Genomic DNA, 21677 nt, shown 5'->3' with positions numbered 1-21677 from the left:
TTCCCTGGGTATCAGCTTTTGTGGCCCCTTGTGTTTCTGAAGGCTGTGAAGCTGTGGAATCATCTTGGACTTGAAAAGCAGGAGGGCTTGTGTTTTCCTGTGCATGGTGGATCTTCCAGGACAGCTTTCCAGTTGCATGCTCCTTGCTAAAGCAGAGGTTGGTGATGAGTGGCTGGGAGATGCTGGGGACAGTGTGTGTGCAGAAGGAGAAAGGGTAGTACTGAGGGGCTTAAAATCACTGCACAGGAATCTGCTTTTCCTGAAATGCCTGCATGCTAAAGGTGGTGAAAATTGCTGATGCAGGAGAGCAGAGCATCTTTGTCAGGCATCTGTCTCCCAACCACATTCCTTTCAAGCGAGGAGGGCTGCTGGGGAAGTCTCTGCTCTGCAGACCTCCCACTGCCTTCCTGACTTCTCAGAAAGGTCATGTGAAGACTAATGTGATCAAAAGGGTTTTTAAAGTGTTATTTAAAGTGTGTTGACTGTTCTGCAGAGAGTTTTGGTCCTGCAGAATCAGGAAATTTGACTGCTCATCAGCCACGACCCAGAACTTCTCTGCGGGGTCTCACCAGAGAGGACATGCCGGCAACTGAGGGCTTTTATGTGGTTGCCTCGCTTGGGTTGGTCTTATCCCTCTTTGATTTTCCTTACAGTGCATGAACACCCTGCTTTGCTGTTGCCCTCTGAAGTGTGTTGGGGTTTGTGCGTGGTGGTGTTTGTACCAGGGAGCCGTTTGTGGGGGTTGTGGAATTGGTTGTGCCCAGGAAATGGCAATGAGTCTGGCTGCTCAGGCACAGCTTCTGGGCTCCATGGAGCTGACTCTGAGTAGTGTTGGATGTGATGCATAATTTGGTGGAACTGGAGAAAACCCAAAAAAGCCCTGGTCCATGTGGAAGAGGCACAAAACCTCCACCAGCAGGTTGAGTTGGGCTTGGAAACTGCCACAGCACTTGTAGATGCTCTGCCAGGGCTCTCCACTGTCAGAGTTGGTGCTTCTCAAATACCCTCAACACACTTTACTTGCATGATGGATAAAAGCCACCCTCCTGATGTTACACCTTGTCATGCAAAGTCCTCCAGCCTCTTGCTGGATGGTTCCTCTTGCTTTGCAACTTACGGACTGAAAGAAAGCTGGAAAAAACATTTATTTCCACACAAAATCAAGGTCTGTGCCTTTCCTTCACCTCAGTTTTTGCTGGATGTTGAAATACAGCAGTCAATCTTCCCAAACTTGACTCCACCTCTCACCTCCTCTTCTGGGATGGCTCTGGTCAAGGCTCTCACCATGGGATGGTGACCAGCCCAGCCACTGGTGTGCCAGCAGGTATTTGGATTACTCCCTGTCCTGGAATTGAGGTCCCTTTCTTCAGAAATATACTTACAGAGTTTCCAAAAATTATTCTGGAATAAAATGTCAACAGAGGAGGCTGATCTGGAATAGCAATTGCTGAATATTTTTTTCTGCAATGAGCAGATAATTTCCCTATATGGAGCAGCCCAAATAAGCTCCAAAATTTAAGCTTTATTGGTTTGGGGGCCAGAGAGGGGAGGAAATGACTAAGTTTTTGTGAAGTTACTGAAGTGAGCTAAGCTGTTTAAGTATAATAATATTTCCGCAATATAAAGTGTGTGTCTGTGGTCTCCTTAGTGAAATTATATATATATATATGCACATATATAAAAGCAAAAAAAAAAAAAAAAGGGTGGGTTTATTCTAAATAAGAGCTGTAAAAGTCAGCAGGAGAGGGGAGTCATTCTGGTGCCTTCTCCTGGGGTCTGTGCTCAGCTCCTGAATGGGGAGTTGAGAGCAGAAATGGCAAAATAGTGTCACCTTAGAGTTTTTTCCACTTTGGGAAGGCAGTTTTAATGCAAAGCCATTTTCTGTGCTTAGAAGTGAGGTTCTCGGAAGGAAGTTAATTGACCTTTTCAACAAATTTGTTACTGAGACCATTACCAGAAATGCTGTTGAAATGCTTTGTAAATACAGTGTTCATTTAACAACACTGCCAGTGACTTAGAAAGTCAGACTTTATGCTCTCTTAAAAATGAAAGAGCTATTCTTAGAGGAAAAAGTGTCTTTTTGGGGAAGAATTTGGAGCAGATTTTTGTATTGAATCTAGGCTGCCTCATTCCCTCAGAAGGCATCTGAGGGCCAGGAAAATCATAACTAATAACTTCCCTATAAATTGTAGAGCTGCTATTTTAAGGTCTGATGTCTCAGGGAGGATCAGGGTGGTGTCCTGCTTCCCTCCATTGCTGTGTGATGCCCTGGTTTGATTCTGGTCCTTGTTAAGCTAGTCCTGCCCTATGCAAACCAAAATGTGGGAAGAAAACAAGTCAGGAGCTTCTCAGGCTTGGTTTTACTTTTGTTTTTTGATATTGGTAAATTGAATTTGTGTTTTGATCTGAAGATGGCCCAAGCCTGAGGCAGCTTTAAATGGTAAAATATGCATTGAATGTAATTTATCTTTGCACGTTTGGAGACAAAATCCAAAGCTGCTCCCCAGCCTCAGGCTAAGTCCTGGAAAAGTGGCCAATTCAGGAGGGAGGTTATGTCTTGGAAAAGCAGGTCAGCAAGGCGAGCAGATACCTCGAGAGAAAAGGATGTCCATGGCTCTGGATCAACTTCTTCCACAAGCAGGAAGGAGCCCTTGAGCCAGGAGCAATGGGTTAAGGGCTCTGACATAGGAGGCACTTTGCTTTAAGGGTTGGGATTATGTTTTTGTGTAGCTAAGAGCTCTGTGAATCACCACATAAAAAAGGCGATGAAGGGAAGAGCACTGCTCTGTTTGCTTTTGACTGTGATGAAGTTCAGTGATCCCATCATGGTGATGCTTGCATGAGGGGATAAGAGGCAGTTCCTAATTAGAACTCTTTTATGTGCTAGAAGCCAGCTTCTCAGCTGTTGGAAATCTGGGTGGCTTCATTGAAGTCAGGAGATGACCCCATCTGAGTCTGGTGTGTGAGTTTTGGCATCTCCCATCAGTTTCCTTGAGGCAGCCGAGGTGGTGACAGCACGAGGCTGGGTTTGCTTTGTGGCAGCTCCAACTGATGGCACGCATCAGCCCGGAAGCTGCTGCAAAGTGAATTTCCTCCCTGTGGATATTTTCTTTCATGCTTGAAAACAACCCTGCATCTGTTGAGCAAACACCTGAGCTGTAACAAGGAGCCATGTTACTCCTTGTTTGGCTATAGCCAGTTGTAAGCACAGGGAGAAGAGGAGAGGATGGGTTGGGGATGGTCACAGAAATGCATTGCTTTTTCTCCCTTGACCATAAGGATGCTGTGTTCACTGCTTCTGCTTAAAAATGTACTGCACATCTTCACCTTTCTCACATTTCTGAATTTTTAAAGAAAAGCCTTTATATTCAAGATGCTTATAAGTTACCCTGTAGCAGTAAAGAGCAGAGACTTGACGGCATTTTGCCATTAGTTATTGCATGGACAGCACACATTAACCAAGATGCAGTGAAGTCATCCTCTCTTCAAACCCTTTCTGTTGCTTCAGAACCATCATTTAGATTGGTTGGATCTGACCTGCTAGCAGAGGAATTTGGCTTGTAAGGCTACATCTTAACAGAGGGAATCAGTCCAAGCTTTAAAACTGGTTGTATTTTTTCTTTTTTGCCCAAACCGTATGTCTTCAGAGAGAGGGTTGGTTGCACATCTGGGTAGATTAAAAACCCATTTGTGGGGAGGTGTTGGAAGGTTGTGGAAGGTGATGCTGGAAAGGATGGTCTTGGCTTTGGGGCTGGCAACAAAGACCCAAAAAACCCGATTCTTAAGAAATGTATGGGCAACAAAGAGCACTCCAGGCTGGGGAGAAAATGGAGAACATTTTGTAATACTTTTGGGTACAATCACAGATTAGGACTGGTTGTCTGGAGCATGGCCTTGGGCCAGCCAAGCCCCTGAGCTGTGTAGGGGGAGGGGGAAAACCTCCATTTCAGGCTCCTAGATAAACAAACACCAGAAATCTCGTAAGGGTAATAATGGAAATCACTGAGAAATTGAGTTAATACAAGGGCATCTGTGTAAGTGAATGCTCAGGACAGGGAAACGGCTTTGTCCTTTAACTCTAGTAATGCTGGAGCAGATGGGAAGCGCGGTGTGCTTCACGCATTAGCTGGCTCGGATAAAGAGCAAGGCAGAGGCCGGTCCTCTTGGCTGATTAGAGGTTAACAGGGATAGAAACCAGCGGATTGACTCTTCATTTGCAGGAGGTGTTGTGGGATCAGAGCAGATGGCAGAGAGAGCGTCCCTCCAGCTTACTCAGCTGCTCAGAGGAGCTTACGGCTCCCTCCAGCACAAACAGCCCCATTCCATCTCTGTTTACAGCTGCAGCTCTTGCTTCTTCCCTGGCCTACCTGGAGAGGTGATAGAAGAGTATTTCTCCCAAACCTGTGGTAGTTGGTGCCCGAGGCCATAGGTATGTGTGGGGACTCTTGCAGACGTGGTGCATACTCTCCAACTCACCCATATCCCTTTGTTTCGGCTCCTCCTGTGGCAGCTCAGCTGCGGGCATGGCTCCTTCCTGGGGTGATATTAATGGTCTTTGTTAGCTCTGTGAAAGTGGAGGTGCTTTTCCAGGATGATAATGACTGGGCAAGGACAGGAGCATAGTGGGGACAGGGTGGAGGGCTGCAGGGGGAAAACCTTTAGAAGCAGAAGCATGGCTGCGTTCTGCTGGTGCAGCATCCTCCTGGCCAGCCATCGCCTGCCTCCTCCATCCCTGCCAAAGTCTGTCTCAACAGCAGCACCTTTGCCTGTGGTCACAAAACAGAATAGCTTTGGAGAGGAGGGAGGATGGCAACTCATTGCAGCTCTGCTCATTGACTCGCTGGAAGCCTGGATTCCCTATTTTGCAAGGGAGAAATGGCAATTGATTCAGCCTTACTCTCTTTCTTTCTGTCTGCCAGTGCTCTGAAAAGGCACATTTTATCTGTGTGTGACAACACCTGCCTAGGGTGCCTCTCATTGAGCCGCTGAATAAAAAGAGCAACAAGAAAAGTGGGTTTAATTGCACACATCTTCAGCAGAGTCTTTCTTGCACTGGCAGCACAAAAGGCCAGCCCTGTGCTGGTTGAATGGAGCCCGGGAGGGCTGGGGCACGCCATACTCTCGTTACTATCGGAGGCAGATGATTCACTTTGCTGGAGCATTGTCATGTGCAAATGAGTTCATGAGCCCATCTCCTTTCCAACTGCAAGGTCAGGGACTGAGCAATTGTCAGCATCAGCCGGCTGGAGGAATTGATCTAGAAGCTGGAAAGCTTCAGGAGATTTTACTACCCTCCGCTTCCCACCACCCGAGTACACCGACACCTTCCTCCCGTGGGTGTTGTCTACATTACAAATATTGACCGATTTTAAGTTCATGTTTAGAAAGCTGCTGTTTCGAGGCATGGAAATGTGACTGAGAATGACTTATAAATAACACTCGGGTGTGGCAATTATTATTCATTGCTAGTTATGGCTTTCACACACTGGAAAAACAAATGGTTTTTCCACTAGGAGCTGGAGCTGCAGTCCGTTTAATCACTAAAGAGCTTGGAATCACTTCAGTTTAAAATAACTTTCCGCTGTGGTTTGGAAATTAAAAAAAAAAAAACATATTTGGGTCACGTTAACCTAGTGTATACAACTTGCACCGAGAATTTCATTTTTCCTCGTCTATATCTGCTGAGCGCCATAAATATCTGTTTGTTCCTTCCTGTTTGGTTTCACAGAGCTCCTGCCTGCCTGAAGATAGAGATCCCCAAACACAGATTTGGAGTGGGGTTAGTCTGGCTAGAGGTGGAGAATCCTGGGAGCTGAGCACGGAGTACAAGAGCAGTGAGCAGCCAAGCTGCTGTCTGCCACAGCCGCCCCTCTCTGGCTATGATGCAAGGGGATGTGGCTGGTGCCTTCAGGAAGCTGCGTGGATGGACTTTCCATCACGTGGCTCCTAACAGAGGCTGCCTAAAATATCAGCCTCAGGTACTAGGAGGTTACTTGAGGTTTTGACAGCCAGGTGTGGTTGTGAGTTCTTTATGTACACTGTCCAGCCACATCCCACCAGTGGTCCATGCTAAGGGCATGGATGTGGGGCATGTTTCCCTCTACTGAGCCATTCCTTGCCCCACTTCAAGGTTTCCACAAAGACAGAGAAAAGCCTGTGGAGAAGAGAGAAGAACCATGGTGCCATGAAGACATGTTCCCCACGTTACCTGTGAGTTACTGGCTGCCATCCTCTCACACAGCAGTGCCAGTGCAGCATCCTCAGGGTTAGGTCCTGCAGGTGGCTGCAGCTCTGTGGTGCTTTCCACCCCTGCAGGGCTGTGCCAGCGCTCTGGGAAAGGCAGGCGACTGCCACACCTGGGAAGAAAGAGCTCATTTTTTCCAAATGGCACAACTTAGCAAATGACAACTGTGACTTTTGTCTGGGCTGCGTTGTGAAATCTGAGGGGTGGCTGTGAGCAGCAACTGCCAGAGGGAGCAGAGCTGAGCACTCGGGTTCCCAGCTAGTGTGGTAGGTGTGGAGGAGTCCTCCTCTCTCTTGCAGGTGTTGGTGCCACAGTTATGAGAAGGGAAAGGGCTGTGCCTGGGTTTTGCTTGTTTTTGGGGTTTAAATTTCCATCTGGGCACCTGCCTGTCTCCAGACTCCAGGTATTCCAATGTAACCAGCCTAAATGTTTGCTTTATCTTCAGTGATTTGCTGAAGGACACAAAGCAAGGGGTCTTTGCAGCTGGCCTCATGATAGGTTGGAGCTGCAGGACAGGCTAGTGGTTTCTCCTGATGGTTGGCATGAGGATATCTGGGTTAAAGATGTCCCGTTGAAAGGCTCTCTGCTCTTACAGAACTGGAAGAGTTTGCATAACTCCTTTTGGTTGAGTAGGTTTAGAAATCAAAGAATTCGCCATCTTGGTTACAGATGCTTCTGTTGAGGTGTTAATAACTGTTGTCCTAATAGCAAAGTCTCCTGCCCTGCTAAAGGCTTGATCCTTTGTAGCTGTTTGAGAGCCCAGGATTTTTTATTTTCTTTTTTGTGGATCCATCCTCCTCCCAGCCTGCAGGGTTTATCAGCTCCAGAGAGGAGAGTGCTGCCCAGCTGACAGGTTTGTAAGTCCCACCAATGTGGAACTCAAAAACTCCTGGAAAACAATTCTAGGATCTGTTTTAATTTATATCCGAGGTGCAATATAAGGAAGGTTCTTGCTCCAGTGTTTTGTCCCCATTTGATGGGTTGGATGCTGGGATTAGAAAGAGATGAGCTCATCATGCCCTATGTGCCTGTGAACATTCATGGCACCTTTCTGTGCTTTTTCTGGGGCAGTCATGAACATTCAGCTCCTTTTACAACCTCGATCAAAGAGACATCCACTGGGAAACTTCTGTGGTAAAAGTAGGAGAGGGTGTTCTGGGGCAGGGAAAAGGTGATGTTGTTCTTGGGACAAAGCTAGACTTTGGGGGGGTGTAATGAGTCTGTAGTTACGAAGATGGTATTTAATTATTTCTTTTCCATGGTTTTCAAGCCTTGGCACTGTCACTTTGCTGGCAACAAATCAAACACCAAGTTAGCTTATGTTAAGAACAGAAGATGAAGTCCTAGATAAGCACTGGGCTGTAGAAATGTCTTAAATTGAATGTACAGGGAGGACTTTGCTCTCAGTGCTATCCAAACCCCATGTCAGTGATCAGGGCTGTGTTTCTCTCTACTGAAGTGCTGGTATCACAGCTCCTAGGATGCTTCTTTCTTCTAGGATGCAGGATGAACAGAGAGGACAGCTGTACTTGTCCGGGGCTACCTATAGCTTTTTGGCGATAGCATCAGTGTTCTGTGGGGAGCAGGAGTGTGCTCTTCGATGGATGATGATGTAACCACACCAAAACCTACCTTTTAGCCACCACTCTTCTCTGGGGCTGTGATACCCATCACTACTGAGTTTGTGTGCTCAGCAGCCATGGGTGCTGGGGTGCAGACTTGGCTGCAATGTGGTAACTGCAGTCTGACCTCACATTAATGTAAATATTCACAAATAACGCCTCTGTTCCTGCCAGCTCATCTCTTTTCCACCCCCCATGTTTAATTTCTGACTCAACTTTTGATAAATGTTTTGTAGAGTTCCTAGTTTATCCTACAGACCTGCTGTCACCACAGCTAAAATCTAAACCAACACTTGATTTGGGGCTCAAGTGCCAGATGAACTTGGCAGTTGCTGACATAATGAATAGTCCTGTTCGATGTGCAGACCAGCTCTGAATTGTGAAGACCAGCTCTTGGAGCAGATAGGAGAGTACATCTTTTGGGACGCCTGAGAATATCCTGAGAAATATCTGGACAAATATTCTGTCTTTAGAGGCTGGATCAGACCACAGTTGATATATTTTCGGACTTATACCTGTCTGAAACAGATAATTTGGTTAAATGAGTTCCTCCAGCCTTACATCAGTTAGCCCCAAGTGGGGTCTGGCCCACAGTCCTGTTAAAGTAAGCATTTCAAGGCAGTGTTTATGGCCAGTAATTTGTCCTAGAGTGTTTTATATATGTGTGTGTGCAGGCATACATATGAGGATATACGTACATACTTGCTCAGGAACGCGGTTTCCAGTCCCTTTAACTTGTTCAAAAAGTAAACTAGGGAGAAACTGGCAGTGAGTCGGAGCCGCCTGCCAAGCATTGCAAACCAGAGAAGTGGTAAAACATAAACACTTTGGAGTTTATCCTCTGGATTTATATAGTTTGGCTGCCAGGGGATGGGCTTGTGTGGAGGGGGAGGCTCGTCAGCCCCTGGCCGTGCTGCTCCCGCGGCGCCGAGCCCAGCACCTCCACAGCCACGCTGCTCCTGCTCCCGGCATCCTGCGAGCAGGGAGGGAAGGGAAGTGAAGGGCTGTCCATCCCTTCTCTCCTGCTCTGCTGGCCACATGGGGTGGCTTTTGGGTGATGGCAGCAGAACAGGTCTGCTTTTCCCCCGCCCCGGCACTAAAGTAAAAGCAGACCTCCTTGACGCTTAATCAGATTTGAATGTGGTTTTTGGCGTGGCTTTAAAGAGACTGGCAGTGAATAGCTGGTTTTGATGCCATTTATTAAAAACCTCTGGTAGAATTTGTCTCCGAAAGCCTTTGTAAGAGCTGGCAAATGCACAAGGGTTTGATGCAGTTAATGTATTTTAATCTTCACCCCCCCACCCCTTCTCCTTTTCTGTTGCTAATTGTAGGGCTCTCAGCTGTCTGCTGCCTCCTCCGAGGGGATGGCAGGCTCTGCAGGGACCTGTACATACACAGGCTTAATAAGGTTGCAGTGGCACAGAGGAAAGTGAGCATCCTCCTCAGGGAGAATGACTGGGATGGGCAGTGTGAGGTGCCAGGTCCCACACCGTGTTCTGGCATGGGGACACCAGATTGCCCTGGCCATGTTAATTAACCTCCTGGTGCAGCCTCACTCTCTCGAAGGAACAAGGCAGATGAGTGTGAGAAACAAAGATATCCCTTTTCCAGGTGGCTAAGCAAGTGCAGAGTGTTAGTGTTGAACCCATTCAGCAGCTGGATAGTGAGAAGGACTCCCTGAGGCTCCCGTTCAAAGTGAGGTTGATAGGCATCCATCAGTCTTATCTCAATGATTTAGTCCCTCACTTGCTTGGTACATCCACATTTCTTTGGACCCATGGGACTTTCTGAGCCCATTTCATGTTCCTCACCTGTGTTGGGTACTTCTAGGGGCTTTTTTTCACACTTCGTGCCTGAAGGCACTGCACCCTCTTTCTGCATGGTGGGAACTGCAAGGAGCACCATAACATTGGTGTGAATGATTTGTGGAACTCAGGGAACAGTTTTCTCCCAGCTGTGGTTTGGACTGTGCATAGCTCCTGTCCCTGCTCTTTGTTTCCACTGTGTGGAAGAGCTCAGAACTGTGACCATGCCCTGGAGCACTCTACCTGGTTGAGAGACCAAAGTTGGAATTGCTTTGCATTTAGTTTGTGGGTTTTTTTGTCTGCCTCATCAAAGAAAAGCAAACGTGGTCTTTTTCTACCAACCCTCACTCATGTGAGTTGCAAATTCAGCGAGAGGGAGGCGTGGATGGAAATGACTCCCAGGAGAGAAACAGTCTGAGATACTTAAACAAATGGGAACTGAGCAGCTTCTCTCTTCCCCTGAGGGTTTGGCTGTTAAATAAACTCGCCGATGAGTCTGGCTCTGTGTGTGTGTGTTGGTGCAGAAGTGTGTTTGTATACACGGGCTGGGTGTTGCTGGGTCTAAGCCACGGGGATGGATGGGCTGTGCTGGGTGCTGCACTCCTCGGTATATGAGAGAGACACACAAGCAGTCTTGGCTTTCCTTCCTGCCGGGGCTGGCATGGGTGGTTGTGGTCAGAGGGAAGCTAACCTGACCTTTCCATCTTCTACTTTCCCTCTCCAGGGTTCCACCTCAGTGGAACAGTAACGGAGCCAGCGACTGCGACAGAACCAGAGATGACCTACAAGGTGGCCATCAGCTTCGACCGCTGCAAAATCACCTCAGTGACGTGCGGCTGTGGGAACAAGGACATTTTTTACTGCGCTCACGTCGTGGCGCTTTCACTGTACAGGATCCGCAAGCCAGACCAGGTCAAACTCCGTCTTCCCATCTCAGAGACCCTTTTCCAGATGAACAGGGACCAGCTCCAGAAGTTTGTTCAGTATTTGATCACAGCACACCACACCGAGGTGCTGCCCACCGCCCAAAAGTTGGCTGATGAGATCCTGTCATCCAACTCTGAGATCAACCAAGTGCATGGTAATTCTCCCTCCTCACTGTGTGACCCTGACTCTGTGTTTGGGGCTGGGCTGGTGGTTTTGGTGCCCATGGTGGTGTTCTTCATTTTACATTTGTCTTTTGCTGCACAGAAAGAGCTGGCAGCAACACACTGATGTTAATGCATGAGTGTTGGGACCCCATGGCTGGGGTGTCCCCAGCCTGCCCTCTCCTCTTCTTTATGTGTTTGTCTGTCAAACATGGGCTTCAACAGGCAGGAAGAGGCAGAGCTGACAGGCTTGTGGTGCACAAGGCACAGCTCAGAGTGTAATGGAGAATCCAAGGACATGGTGCTGGGTCCCTGTCGAGGAGGAGGTGCAGTGGGGATGTGGCTCCTCCAGTGTGTGGGGACACAGTGTCAGCCTGAGCCCTGCACTAAGTCAGATGTGGCTGAGCTGGTGGGAGATAAAGCTTTAATCTCCATGGGTGTTAATTTGCCCGTAATAAATGAGCTCCGCTGTTCTTACCTACTGCACAAAGACAGTGGAGATGTGTCCTGGGGCTTTGTGTTTGGAAAATGCTTTTGACTTCCTCCCCTGGAAATCTGGGGGACAGTGCCCAGCCCAGACCTGCTCCACTGGCCCAGGATGTGGCCCAGGCTCTTGGAAATCTCCCACGGTGTCTTTTCAAGGAACCCAGGAGCTGAGGTTGCCCAGGGTCTGCAGCAATGAGCTGCTCCCCGCTGTGCCAGTCCCACCAGCTGTAAAGCAGAGATAATAAACACTTATCTGCCACGGAAGGGCGTTGCAGGGATTAACATGTGCCTGTTAAGTGTTCTGAAGATGAAAAGACCCATATGCAGCCTAAAATACCATCTGAACTAGTTGAATCCACATGTAGAAAAGTAAGGCCAGAGGTTCACCGTCACCATGGGGGGTGATGGCAGCTCTGATCTTAGATGTGTTCATCTCTGTCTGGGAGTTTCTGTTCCTACCTTGGGAGAGGCCTTTGTCTCCTCTGCTGGCCCACATCTGCCACATGGGTGGTTGTGGTCTAAGTAACTGGCTTCAGTTTTTGGCATTGTAAAAGAATGAGGAGCTGTGATGCCGCAAGGATCTGGTGAGGGCCATTCCCTCTCTGAACTGATCTACTGAAGCTGAGGCTGGGCAAGATCCCTTCTTGGCCATTGTTTGAGGCTGCTTTCTCCTAAGCAGATTGAAGTAAAGCTTTTAAGGCTCTGAATATTTATTGTTCTCGAGTCAGCAAAAGGCTGGTGGTTGAGAGTCTTACAAAGATACAGATGTTGGCTCCAGTTCAATATCTGCTTCTTGTTTTTACAAGTGGTTTAAAAAAAAAACAAAGCAAAAATTCTCACTCCCTTCAAACTTGGTGCAAATTTACGCACTCCAGTGTGGGATCTTAAACCAACACAGACATGGTCACCTCCACAGAGGGTGGCACCTATCTGACACCCCTGTGGCTGCCTGGCTGGTCACAAGTGAGTAAACACCTCTGCAAGCAGGAGAGCAGCCTTGGTTCACCCTGGGAGAGGATGCACATCAGCCTTCATATGATGACATGATCTTAAGGTGATCTGTAACTCATAAATGTTGCATCCTGTAAAAAGGAAGGCTCCAAACTCCTCACATTCGAGTTCATAGTGATGCTGTCCAGGGCTTTGATTCTTGATCCTGGACAGTGTTGCAAGTTTTGCCCTCTTGGTCCTGCCAGGAGCACAGCCACAGTGCAACCAACTACACTGCAGACCTGCTTGACCCCAGGGTGAGGAAGGGCTGCAGGCATGGGGGTCTGTTTGTGGGAGAGGAATTCTGGGGTCTCCAGGTGAAGTGGATCCAGATTTGTTCCCCATCTTGCCCTTCCCAGCTGTGGATCATGTATTTGTAGTGGGTCACTGATCCTGGGACTTGTAGTTCTTCAAGCTGTGCTCTCCGTAGAGCTTTTTGTGCGTTTCTTGACCATGTGCATTTCAGACCCTTGGGATCACACCCCAGCCTTTGGGTTGGGGCCAAGGTGCCTTTTGGCAGGCCAGCCTCTGCAACCCAAACAGTAACCCACTTTGTGCATAGGACACCTGAAGTTACTACACCCTGGAGCAAGAACGTTCTTTCTAAAAATCCGTCTTTTTTCCCTGCCCCTCCTTCTTTTGAGGATAGGTCTGTTGAGCTTCATATCAGCATCAGGTCTTCCTCACCTGTCTGGTCACCCAAAGGATTCCTCTTTCCTTGTTTATATGGTGAGCTTGTAGGATTGAGAAACTGTTTCTGCACCAGGCTGGCTGGGGTCTTGTGCAAGGGGGTTGTCTGGTTTTGTAAAATAAGGCTTTCACGGATGCTCCTTCTCCTCCTGCAGAGCCTGAATGGCAGAGAGAATTACTGGCCATTGTCTGGCGCGCTCAGCTCCGGGCACTGGAGCTTTGTTCCTTGCAGGAGTCTGTAGCCGCGGGCTGTGCACCGCGTGCCGATCTTCCCGGCTGTCTTCCTAGAAGGAAATGCAAACTATCCAGTAATGATGGAGTCTTGGAGCGCAGCCAAGGCGCTTGCGTGTTCCCGAAGGATTCAGTCCAAGCAGTCCTAGGTGTGCCTGCCGCTCTGCTCCCCACTTGACCTCCGCCTGCTGAAGTGGGTCACGTTTCTGCTCCTGTGCCTTGGCTGCGAAGGGCAGCATGTGCCAGCGAGAGCATCTCCTGTGTCTGGCACCTCCACGCTTGGCGTCTGGAGTGGCAGCTGGAGGGAGGAGACCAGGGTAGGTTTCAGTGCTCCTCCCCAAGGGGACAAAGCCAGCAGTGTGTCTGCCTGGCACAGAGCAAGGCTGCAAGGATGTCACTGTGCCAGCAAAAGTGACTCGTGGCTGCTTGGTCTCTCCTGGTGGGTAGAATGCTGGGGGCAGCCAGAAGCTGCAACTGGAAAGCTTGGATCCAAGAGCTGGGACTCCAAGGGAGTGAGGATCATCTGGTGGTGGCCACCTTGGCACCCTGTTCCCTCCACTCTTCTGAGAGCTTAAAGATGGGACCGTGCCTGTGGGCCCAGATTTGGGGCTTAGAGGTACCCTTCATGCATCACTGATGGATTCTCCCTCTTTCTTGCCTGAGGAGCAGGAGATTTCTGCAGACCCCATGTTTGCAGCTCTGTAACTCACCCAGCTTGAGCAGCATGTGGACATGGCAGAGGGTGCTGCTGCCCTCAGTCCAGGAGTTGTGGCTGGGGTGGTCTGTCTGGCCCACAGAAATGCCAGTGGATGACACTGTATCTGTGGTGCTCAGCTGGTGCCATCAAAGGGCTTGAGAAGGGCACTTCTCAACCAGAAGTGAGAAAAGCCGCAAAACCTCTGCTGTTGGAAGGTGCAGGGGCAACTCCCTCTGAGGACAAGGCATGTGAATCGCCAAGGGGTCTCAGTGGTCCTGCAGGGTCTTGGGAGCTTCCTTGGAGGAGAGGACTTTTGGAAAACCCTGAAAGGGAATGGTCCCTTAGGCTTTGGCATGGGAAAAGCAGATCTCCTTATGCAAGAGCCATAAGAAGCCTGCTGCCTCATCCATTCCCTTTTGTCCTACATGCATTCTTGACCACCTTGAGCTTTCCTTCAACTCCTGTGCTAATACTGTCCCATGTTGTTCCTTATGCACAGCAAGTTGGCTGCCAGGTCAGTGTGCAGGAAGTCGCTGCCTGTCCTGTCACACCGAGCCAAGGCTGATGTTTGAGGAATCCTCAGGCACCCTTTGACTTTCAGGTCATCTCGAGACAGCGTCTGGAGGGCAGCACCAGGAAATCTATTTGAAATTCTGCCTTCCCGCAGGGAGGAGGAGAAGGTCAGCTCTCCAGGGCATTCGTGTTCCTGTTTGCTGAGCTGTGGTGGATTTAAGGGAAAAAAACACACCTGAGTGCTGGAGAGAAAGGCAGCTCTTCCCCTTGTCTTGCAGAGCGACTGGGATTGCCAAATGACTCCAGAGCACAAGTGGTTCTTGATAAGCAGCTTCCAAAGTTGGGTGCTGGTACTGGTACCAGCTGGACCACATTGCTCCTGTCCACCATGCTGGGAGCCAGTCTGGATTCTCTTGCCCCGTTGCTGTCAGGTGTATGTGAATCTTCAGGCTGCCCTGGCAGCTCCCTCTGACTTGCCTCCACTTGAAAACAAACAGGGAGTCTTGGCAGAGCTGGATTCCTTGCTTTGCTGCTATTTTTAATCCCTTGTTAGAGTTCATTTCCTTTCTGGTGCCTGGTTATTTTCTCTTCAAGGTTTTCTGCCGTTTGCTTATTTGTCCATGTCCTCCCCACCCCCCGCCCTGAGCTGATCCTTCACATCTGTTTTCTCTCTGGACGCCAGAGAGGAGCCTGGAGGCATTCAGCAACACCACCATGTGCAGTCATGAGATGGCCCTTGTGAATGGCCACCACGACGGCCAGCCCTGCTCCAGGCACCACTGACCCCGGGGCTGGCATGGCCAGGCACCAAACCACTGATGGGTGCTGGGCACAGTTGGGTGAAATGACCATAAGGGAAATGCTGCAGCAGCCACCCTTATCACTGAGTGGCTTTTAGCATCACTTTATCAGCTCCAGGGTACTGGTTAAAAATTATAGTCATGCCTTTTTCTTTGTATCACCAATCCTGCTTCAAGTCAGATGTTCTGGGAGTGCTTTCTGCACTTCTCAGCTGATGTATCTCCCCTTCTTGGGTTCAGCAACTTGGGTTTGGGATGTGCCAATGCTTTGGCATGACCCACAAGGTCCTACTGCCTCCTCAGCCTTGGAAACCTGCAGCTTCCCAGTCCAGGAGCCCCTTTTGTTTTCTTCATATTGGGCAGCTAATTTCTGAGCAAGGAGTAGAATTTTCCATGCCTGACTTCACTCTGTTTTCTGATTTGTAGATTTTTCCAGTCCTTTTTCCTCGGTCATAGTATTTGCCAAGTCTCACTTGGCTGTCAAACAGTTAAACCCCTGAGCTCCCAGTGAGGGGGGAGCCCAGCTCAGGTTGTGATGGATTGCATTTTTATCTCAGTTTCTACAGCCAGTGTAAACGGGCTGGTGAAACACTCTTTCCACTCAAGATGTGCAATGGTGTTTCCTTAAATCTGAATCCGGCAGGACCAAGATCCAGCACATCTGAAACAGGGCTCTTTGGAGCACGAATGCTGCTATATGAGAAATGTGTTATGCAGGCGCCGGGCTGTTTTACATGCCGTTCCCAGCTCCTTTGGAGCTGAGACATGGAATCACTCATCAGCTGCGTCACGGCATGCCGCTGCCGAAGCCCCCACGGTGTGAACGTTGGCAAGGGGAAGTGGACAAATCCTGCCATTAATATTTAAACCCAGCACAAATCCCGTTGTTTGCACTTAAATGTTTATCCAGCTCCCCAGCGTAATTGGGCAGCCCGCTATCTGCTGGGTTGTGCTGCACGTGTGGTAATTTGCTATTACAGCCCTCTCTCTGAATCTTTTATAGGAGAGAAAAATACATTTACAAGCAAATTTGGGCTTTATTTGGAGGCGCGGGAGGCGCGTTGCTAATTTGGCTGCGGCCCGAACCCCAACGTGTGAAATGCTCAATGTGTTGCGTGGGAGGAGGAGGTTTTATTTAGCTGCACGCTCCTTTCCTTGCTGCTCGGGGCTTTCCGTTGCTAACGCTACGTGTGAGCAGCAGGCACCGAGGGGTAGCCCCGGGAACCCCCAAAGAACGCACCTACTTCTTGCATTTTGCGACCTCCTCCTCCTTAATCTGTCACAGTGGCCACGGGCATGGTGAGGGATGAGCTGAGCTTTGGTGGGATGGGTCACCCCAGGTGACCATGCCCTCCTGGTCCCTGTAGATGCAGACAGGTGACCCTGTAGAGGCAGTCGAGGCCGCTCTGGATAGCTGCAGCTGGGAGTGGCGGGCAGGATGGTGGGGAGGAGGATATTAAGAGTGCAAGCGTCTGGGATACCTAGCGATGGGGCCGGATAAGCGCTCATGGTAGACAGATTAGTCATCGGTTCCTGATAGGGGATAATCACCGGCTTGTCTGCTCTTTATCTGCGAGATAAGGATGAGGCTGGGGGAGGGAAGGAAAAGGTACAGAAAAGCTCAGAGGGCCGGCATGGACTGTCCCTGTCGCTGGCTGTGATTGTCCCTCGTGGCTTATGGCAGGGCTCTGAGCTGACTGATGGTACACTGAGCAGGACTGGCCCCTTGCTGGGGGCTCAGGGTTTAACTGCTTCTCCATGGCTATGGCAGGGGAGTTGGGATCAGGATCAGGGCATATGTGGCAAAAGTCCTCATGCTCATCTGGGAACTGTGATTTCCTTTCTGCTGCTTCAGCTCTCGTCCCAGTTACATAGTTGTGTCGACTATAAATTATTCTGCAGAGGGAGCAGCAGCATCCTGTCCCTTCAGCATGCCTAGAGCTTGCTGGAACTTCTCTCAGGCAGTGACTGTTAGCAGAAATTAAAGTAATTTTGTAAAGGACATTAAATACAAATAACTGTATCTTAGCGGGTCAGGAGTGTTCTCAGCCTGCTGGAGGAGCAGAACCCCTGAGGTTGATGTTGTCTTGCTTACAAGCCAGGAAGAGACACTTACCCTGTTGAGCAGGCATCCTGGAGCACAATTTCCATTAACTGTCTTTGAGCTCCTGGTTCAGCAACACACAAGGCTGGGGTGTGCTCACCATCCCAGGCTGTCTCTGTAGGAAAGTGATGTCTGCTCCCCAACCAGATCCCAGTTTTGGAAAAGACATTATGAAGATTTAATTGGGACTGTGTCAGCTACAGCATGCCATGGCTCCTCATGCAGCACCTTGCTCTTCCTGTGGTGACCCTCTTCCTCTCTTGAGAGGGAGATAGGAGAAGCAGCCCAAAGTGGAGTGGAGCGGAGCATCCTTCAGCTGCAGCAGTCCCTCTTTGGTACTGGTTTTCCCTAAGGAGTTTCTGTAGAACAGGACCCAAAAGCAGACTGCTGAAAATCCAGGTTTTTGTTCCATTTTGTGCTCTTGGCTGCTCACTGAAGTTGTGCTACTGCCTGTCCTGTGAGCCCTGGAACCCATGGCTGAGACGTAGGGTAGTGCTTGGGCGGGAAAATGGGAATCGAAAGGGGCAAGGCAAGGGAAATTTGGTCCAACTCGTTTAAATCAACTGTGGGTTTTCTTTCTTTCTTTTGTTCTCTGGAAGATGATATGCAGCCTGTGAATGCATATCTGTGCCTGCCAAAGGCCCTGCTCTGGTCACAGTTTGCTCTTTGAAGGATTATCGATCCTTTGTTCTTTCCCATGGAGGTTCTCTCTCAGGCAGGTACATTGATGCCCAGGGACTTGTCTTCTGTCCTAAAGCAAGTGAGGGGCAGGACCAGGTGTTTAACCCAGGGCTCTGGAGCCCAAGTGCAGTAGTACCTTTGTTAGACTGTTCCAGACATGGGGAAGGGCTTGCAGGAATTGGAGCTTTACTGATGCTTTAACAAACCAGTGATGTGAAGCAGGAGCACGCTGGGCAATCCCTGGAGCCACAGAGCGCTTCGGGCTCTGCAGCTGTGCTGCCTGCACTCCTGGGGCTTTGGAGGAAGGCAGGTCCCTGGTCTTCCTCAGCCTCATTTCACATGGGGTACAGAGGGTGAGGGGCCATGCAAGCATTAGCCCTCAGGATATCCTTCCTGATGGCTGCTGCCCCTACCGTGTTAGGGCAGCACAGTGCTGCCAGTTGGGCTCACTGCTGAGGAATCAAGTTGGTTTTCTGTCACCTGAGCTGATAAAGTAAAGGTGGGTTCCTAATAAAACAGAGGTGGGTCCACTCCTTGCTAGTGGGACTGCTGACCCTGCTGCCATAAACATGGTTGTCTCTCTTCTCTCCCCCCATCCTCTCAGGCGCTCCTGACCCCACTGCTGGGGCCAGCATCGATGACGAGAACTGCTGGCACTTGGATGAGGAGCAAGTCCGAGAGCAGGTGAAGCTGTTCCTATCTCAGGGAGGGTACTACGGCTCGGGGAAGCAGCTCAACTCCATGTTTGCCAAGGTGAGGAGCCGGCTGCTCTCTCCCATCTCTGCTCAGCGTGTCACGTAGCTGGCACTCGCTGGCTGCCCTGGCAGGGTGCCCATCACAGCTGGGAATCTCTGCTCCAGTGCCTTCTCGCCCTGTCGCAGAGCAGGCGGTTGTAATCCAGGCTCTAGGTTAGGCCTGGATTGTCTCACCTGCTGTCCTGGCCGGTCCCTTCCTCCCATGGGTGCCGTGATCCCTGTGCAAGAAAGGGCATTCCCCCATCTCCCCTTCAGCACATGGGGAAAAAGCCAACCCTGCAGAGCCTACCAAGACTATGGGAAAGTGAGACCATAACCCACAAATTTTACCAACCTATGGGCTCTTCTCTTTCTTTGCAGAAGGGCTTTGCTTTCATGTTCTTAATCTCAGTCTCCTTCACAGCCTGGCTACGACTGCTACTCACCTGGGCTCCAGTCAGCCTCGTCACCGCCATTGCACGAGGGTTATAATGTGTGACTCTACATTATACACACACACACATACATATATGTATGTATGTATTTACAGTCTAGACCCTCAGGCTAAGGGAGCTGTGGGTTGCCAGCCAGGTGAATGTGTCTTAAACACCTTTGAGGGACCATGGTTTGTCTCACCCAAGACTTTCTCTTTGTCCTGTCCAGGTCCGGGAGATGCTGCGCATGAGGGACTCCAACGGGGCCAGGATGCTGACGTTGATAACAGAGCAGTTCATGGCTGATCCTCGGCTCTCCCTCTGGAGGCAGCAGGGGACAGGCATAACAGAGAAGTGCCGGCAGCTCTGGGATGAGCTGGGTAAGGGTCACTGCCTTGCTGAGAGGAGCAGAGTTACCTGGGCTGCTGGGCCAATGGACATCATTTCAGAGGCCCTATGGGGCTCTTTTTTGGGAACAGAGACCCTGAGACATGCCAGGACCTTACTGTATCCCCTGCTGGGTAGTCACTGTGAGACAGCTGGATCAGGCCCAAAAACCACACAGTTCAAAACCTTAAACCTGCCCCTTTCCTGCAAAAGGATCAAGGATGACGAGTGTGCAGTGTGTTGCTGGTCCCATGCTTCCAGCAGGCTGGTGTTAGGTGAGCTGCCCCAAAGCCTTTGCAAGGGAGGACACAGGGCTGGTGAGCCCCAGGGGCTGGGTGTAGCCTAGATGTGGAAGTTCTGTTCCTGGGGGAACCATGATCGAGAGAGGGAAAGGCAGGTTCTCAAGTCACATCACATCTTAACAGATTCTGCCTGCTGTGGTGCACGTTTCCAGGGTGAGGGGGGCAGGATGGGCAGCACAGAGCCTAGCTGTGAGGGAAATGCAGTTCTGGGTAATTCTAGCTAAGCACCTTAGACACCAGCTCAGCTGGCTGACACTATAATATCATTAGAATAAAACATTTAGATGACGTGGGCTTGGGGAGTAGGGTTGTGTGGTGAAGTTAACCCTGTAGTTCTGGGCTCTCCTGGACATAAGGGATCTTGGGTGAATAGTTTGACTTGAGCCATGGTTTGATGAGTGAGTTTGAGCTCCTCTGCAGCCTGCTGGTAGGAGATACTGTGCCATGGGCAAGGGCTGATGGGCTGGCACTAAAGGGATATGGTAGAGCTGGAAGAAGGATTAGGATGGTCTGGGATCTGGAACATCTGAAACTGCAGCTGGAAATCACAAACCCACCTACCAAGTGTTCAACAAATGCAAATGAGGCTGACAGAAATGAGGCTGGGAACCCTGGCCAAACTATGCAGACAAGATCTGGGCAGGGGTGGGATGTCTTGTTTCTGTATGAAGTTTCCTGGATGGAAATAACCACACCACCTCTGGAGAGCTCATCTGTGCTTGCTTGCCAAGAAGATATTTCCAGGATTTTGGGATGCTGCAGCTAGACAATTGGATATGCAAGGATCCTGGAGAGGTGGCCAAGTCCACCAAGCCAGAATTTCCACATGGAAGAAAGCAAGCACATTGGTGATATATGAATGGATGGGCGTGTGGGCAGGCCTGGACGCAGGAAGCAATTTGCTTAAAATTACATATTATTTGGCCAGATTTCCAAGCTGCTATCCAAGCTGAGAGCCCTCCCTCCCTTCCTGCACAGGAGAGGGGAGGGTGGTTGGGTTTTTCAGTCCTGGCTTAACTGTACAAGGACCAGGTTGGTGCACGCAGGTTTGGTCGGCAGAGTGGGAGGAGGTGACAGCGCGTCCCCGTTGGCAGATGGCAAAGTGGCTGGGGAATGTCAGGGCCCTACCAGTGCTGGATCAACATGACAGCAGGGGAAGTGTGGTGCCAGCCAACACACGTCAGAGCAGCTCGCCTGGCACAGGCACGTCACACGTGAGGGTTTGGGCATCTCCATGCTGAAGAGAAGCTCCTGTAGAGGACACGGTGATGTTCGAAGAAGCACCTCCAGAATGGGCATGGACTGTACTCAAAGCAAGGGTTATTCCTTCATTTTACAGAAGCCTTTTGCATTTGGCCTTGTGCAGTGTTTACTGTAGGAGCAGAGCATATCTCTGAAGGAGGTGTGGAGGCACAGAGAGCTGCTCTGAGTTGGGGGTGTTCACCAGTAACAAACACCAGGAATGCAGAGCAGGTCCTAAACCATCCCTGGGCGGGTAACAGTAGTCAGGGCACATGGGGCAGTGGAAGCACCACATCCCACTGCCTGTGGGCTGTGGATGCCAAAGCTGCCAGTATTACCATTACTGCTGAAGGGAGGGATGAGGGGCCTGTTGCCAGCTGCCACAGGAAGCCCTGGCACAGACCACAATCCTCCACCACTTAGAAACAAAAAATGGGCCTTTTGGAAATTATTTTGGGCACGTGTTTAATAATTAATCATCGATTTTAGCAAAGACTGCATCACAGACTTGCGTGGGATTGGAAGAAGATCAGCCTTAAAGAAGATTGTGGATTTATGCTGGGGAAAATGTAAAGGATTTTGCAGGATTTCAGAGTTATAAAAAAAAGAAAAAGAAAATAAAAACAG

At 49.8% G+C, this 21677-nt stretch overlaps 1 protein-coding gene across 1 annotated transcript in view; it reads left to right on the top strand.

Annotated features, from left to right (window-relative positions):
• ZSWIM5 (zinc finger SWIM-type containing 5) overlaps nucleotides 1–21677 on the top strand; it is a 97492-nt gene that overhangs the window by 56987 nt on the left and 18828 nt on the right. The window contains exons 2-4 of the mRNA XM_053985352.1: nucleotides 10396–10752; nucleotides 18556–18704; nucleotides 19349–19499. Of these exons, the coding sequence (XP_053841327.1) occupies nucleotides 10396–10752; nucleotides 18556–18704; nucleotides 19349–19499 (657 nt within the window). The remainder of the gene's footprint in view (nucleotides 1–10395; nucleotides 10753–18555; nucleotides 18705–19348; nucleotides 19500–21677) is intronic.

This window comes from Vidua macroura, chromosome 9 (genome assembly GCF_024509145.1).
Source record: "Vidua macroura isolate BioBank_ID:100142 chromosome 9, ASM2450914v1, whole genome shotgun sequence".
Classification (NCBI taxonomy): domain Eukaryota; kingdom Metazoa; phylum Chordata; class Aves; order Passeriformes; family Viduidae; genus Vidua; species Vidua macroura.
This window is presented reverse-complemented; position numbering and strand designations above follow the sequence as displayed.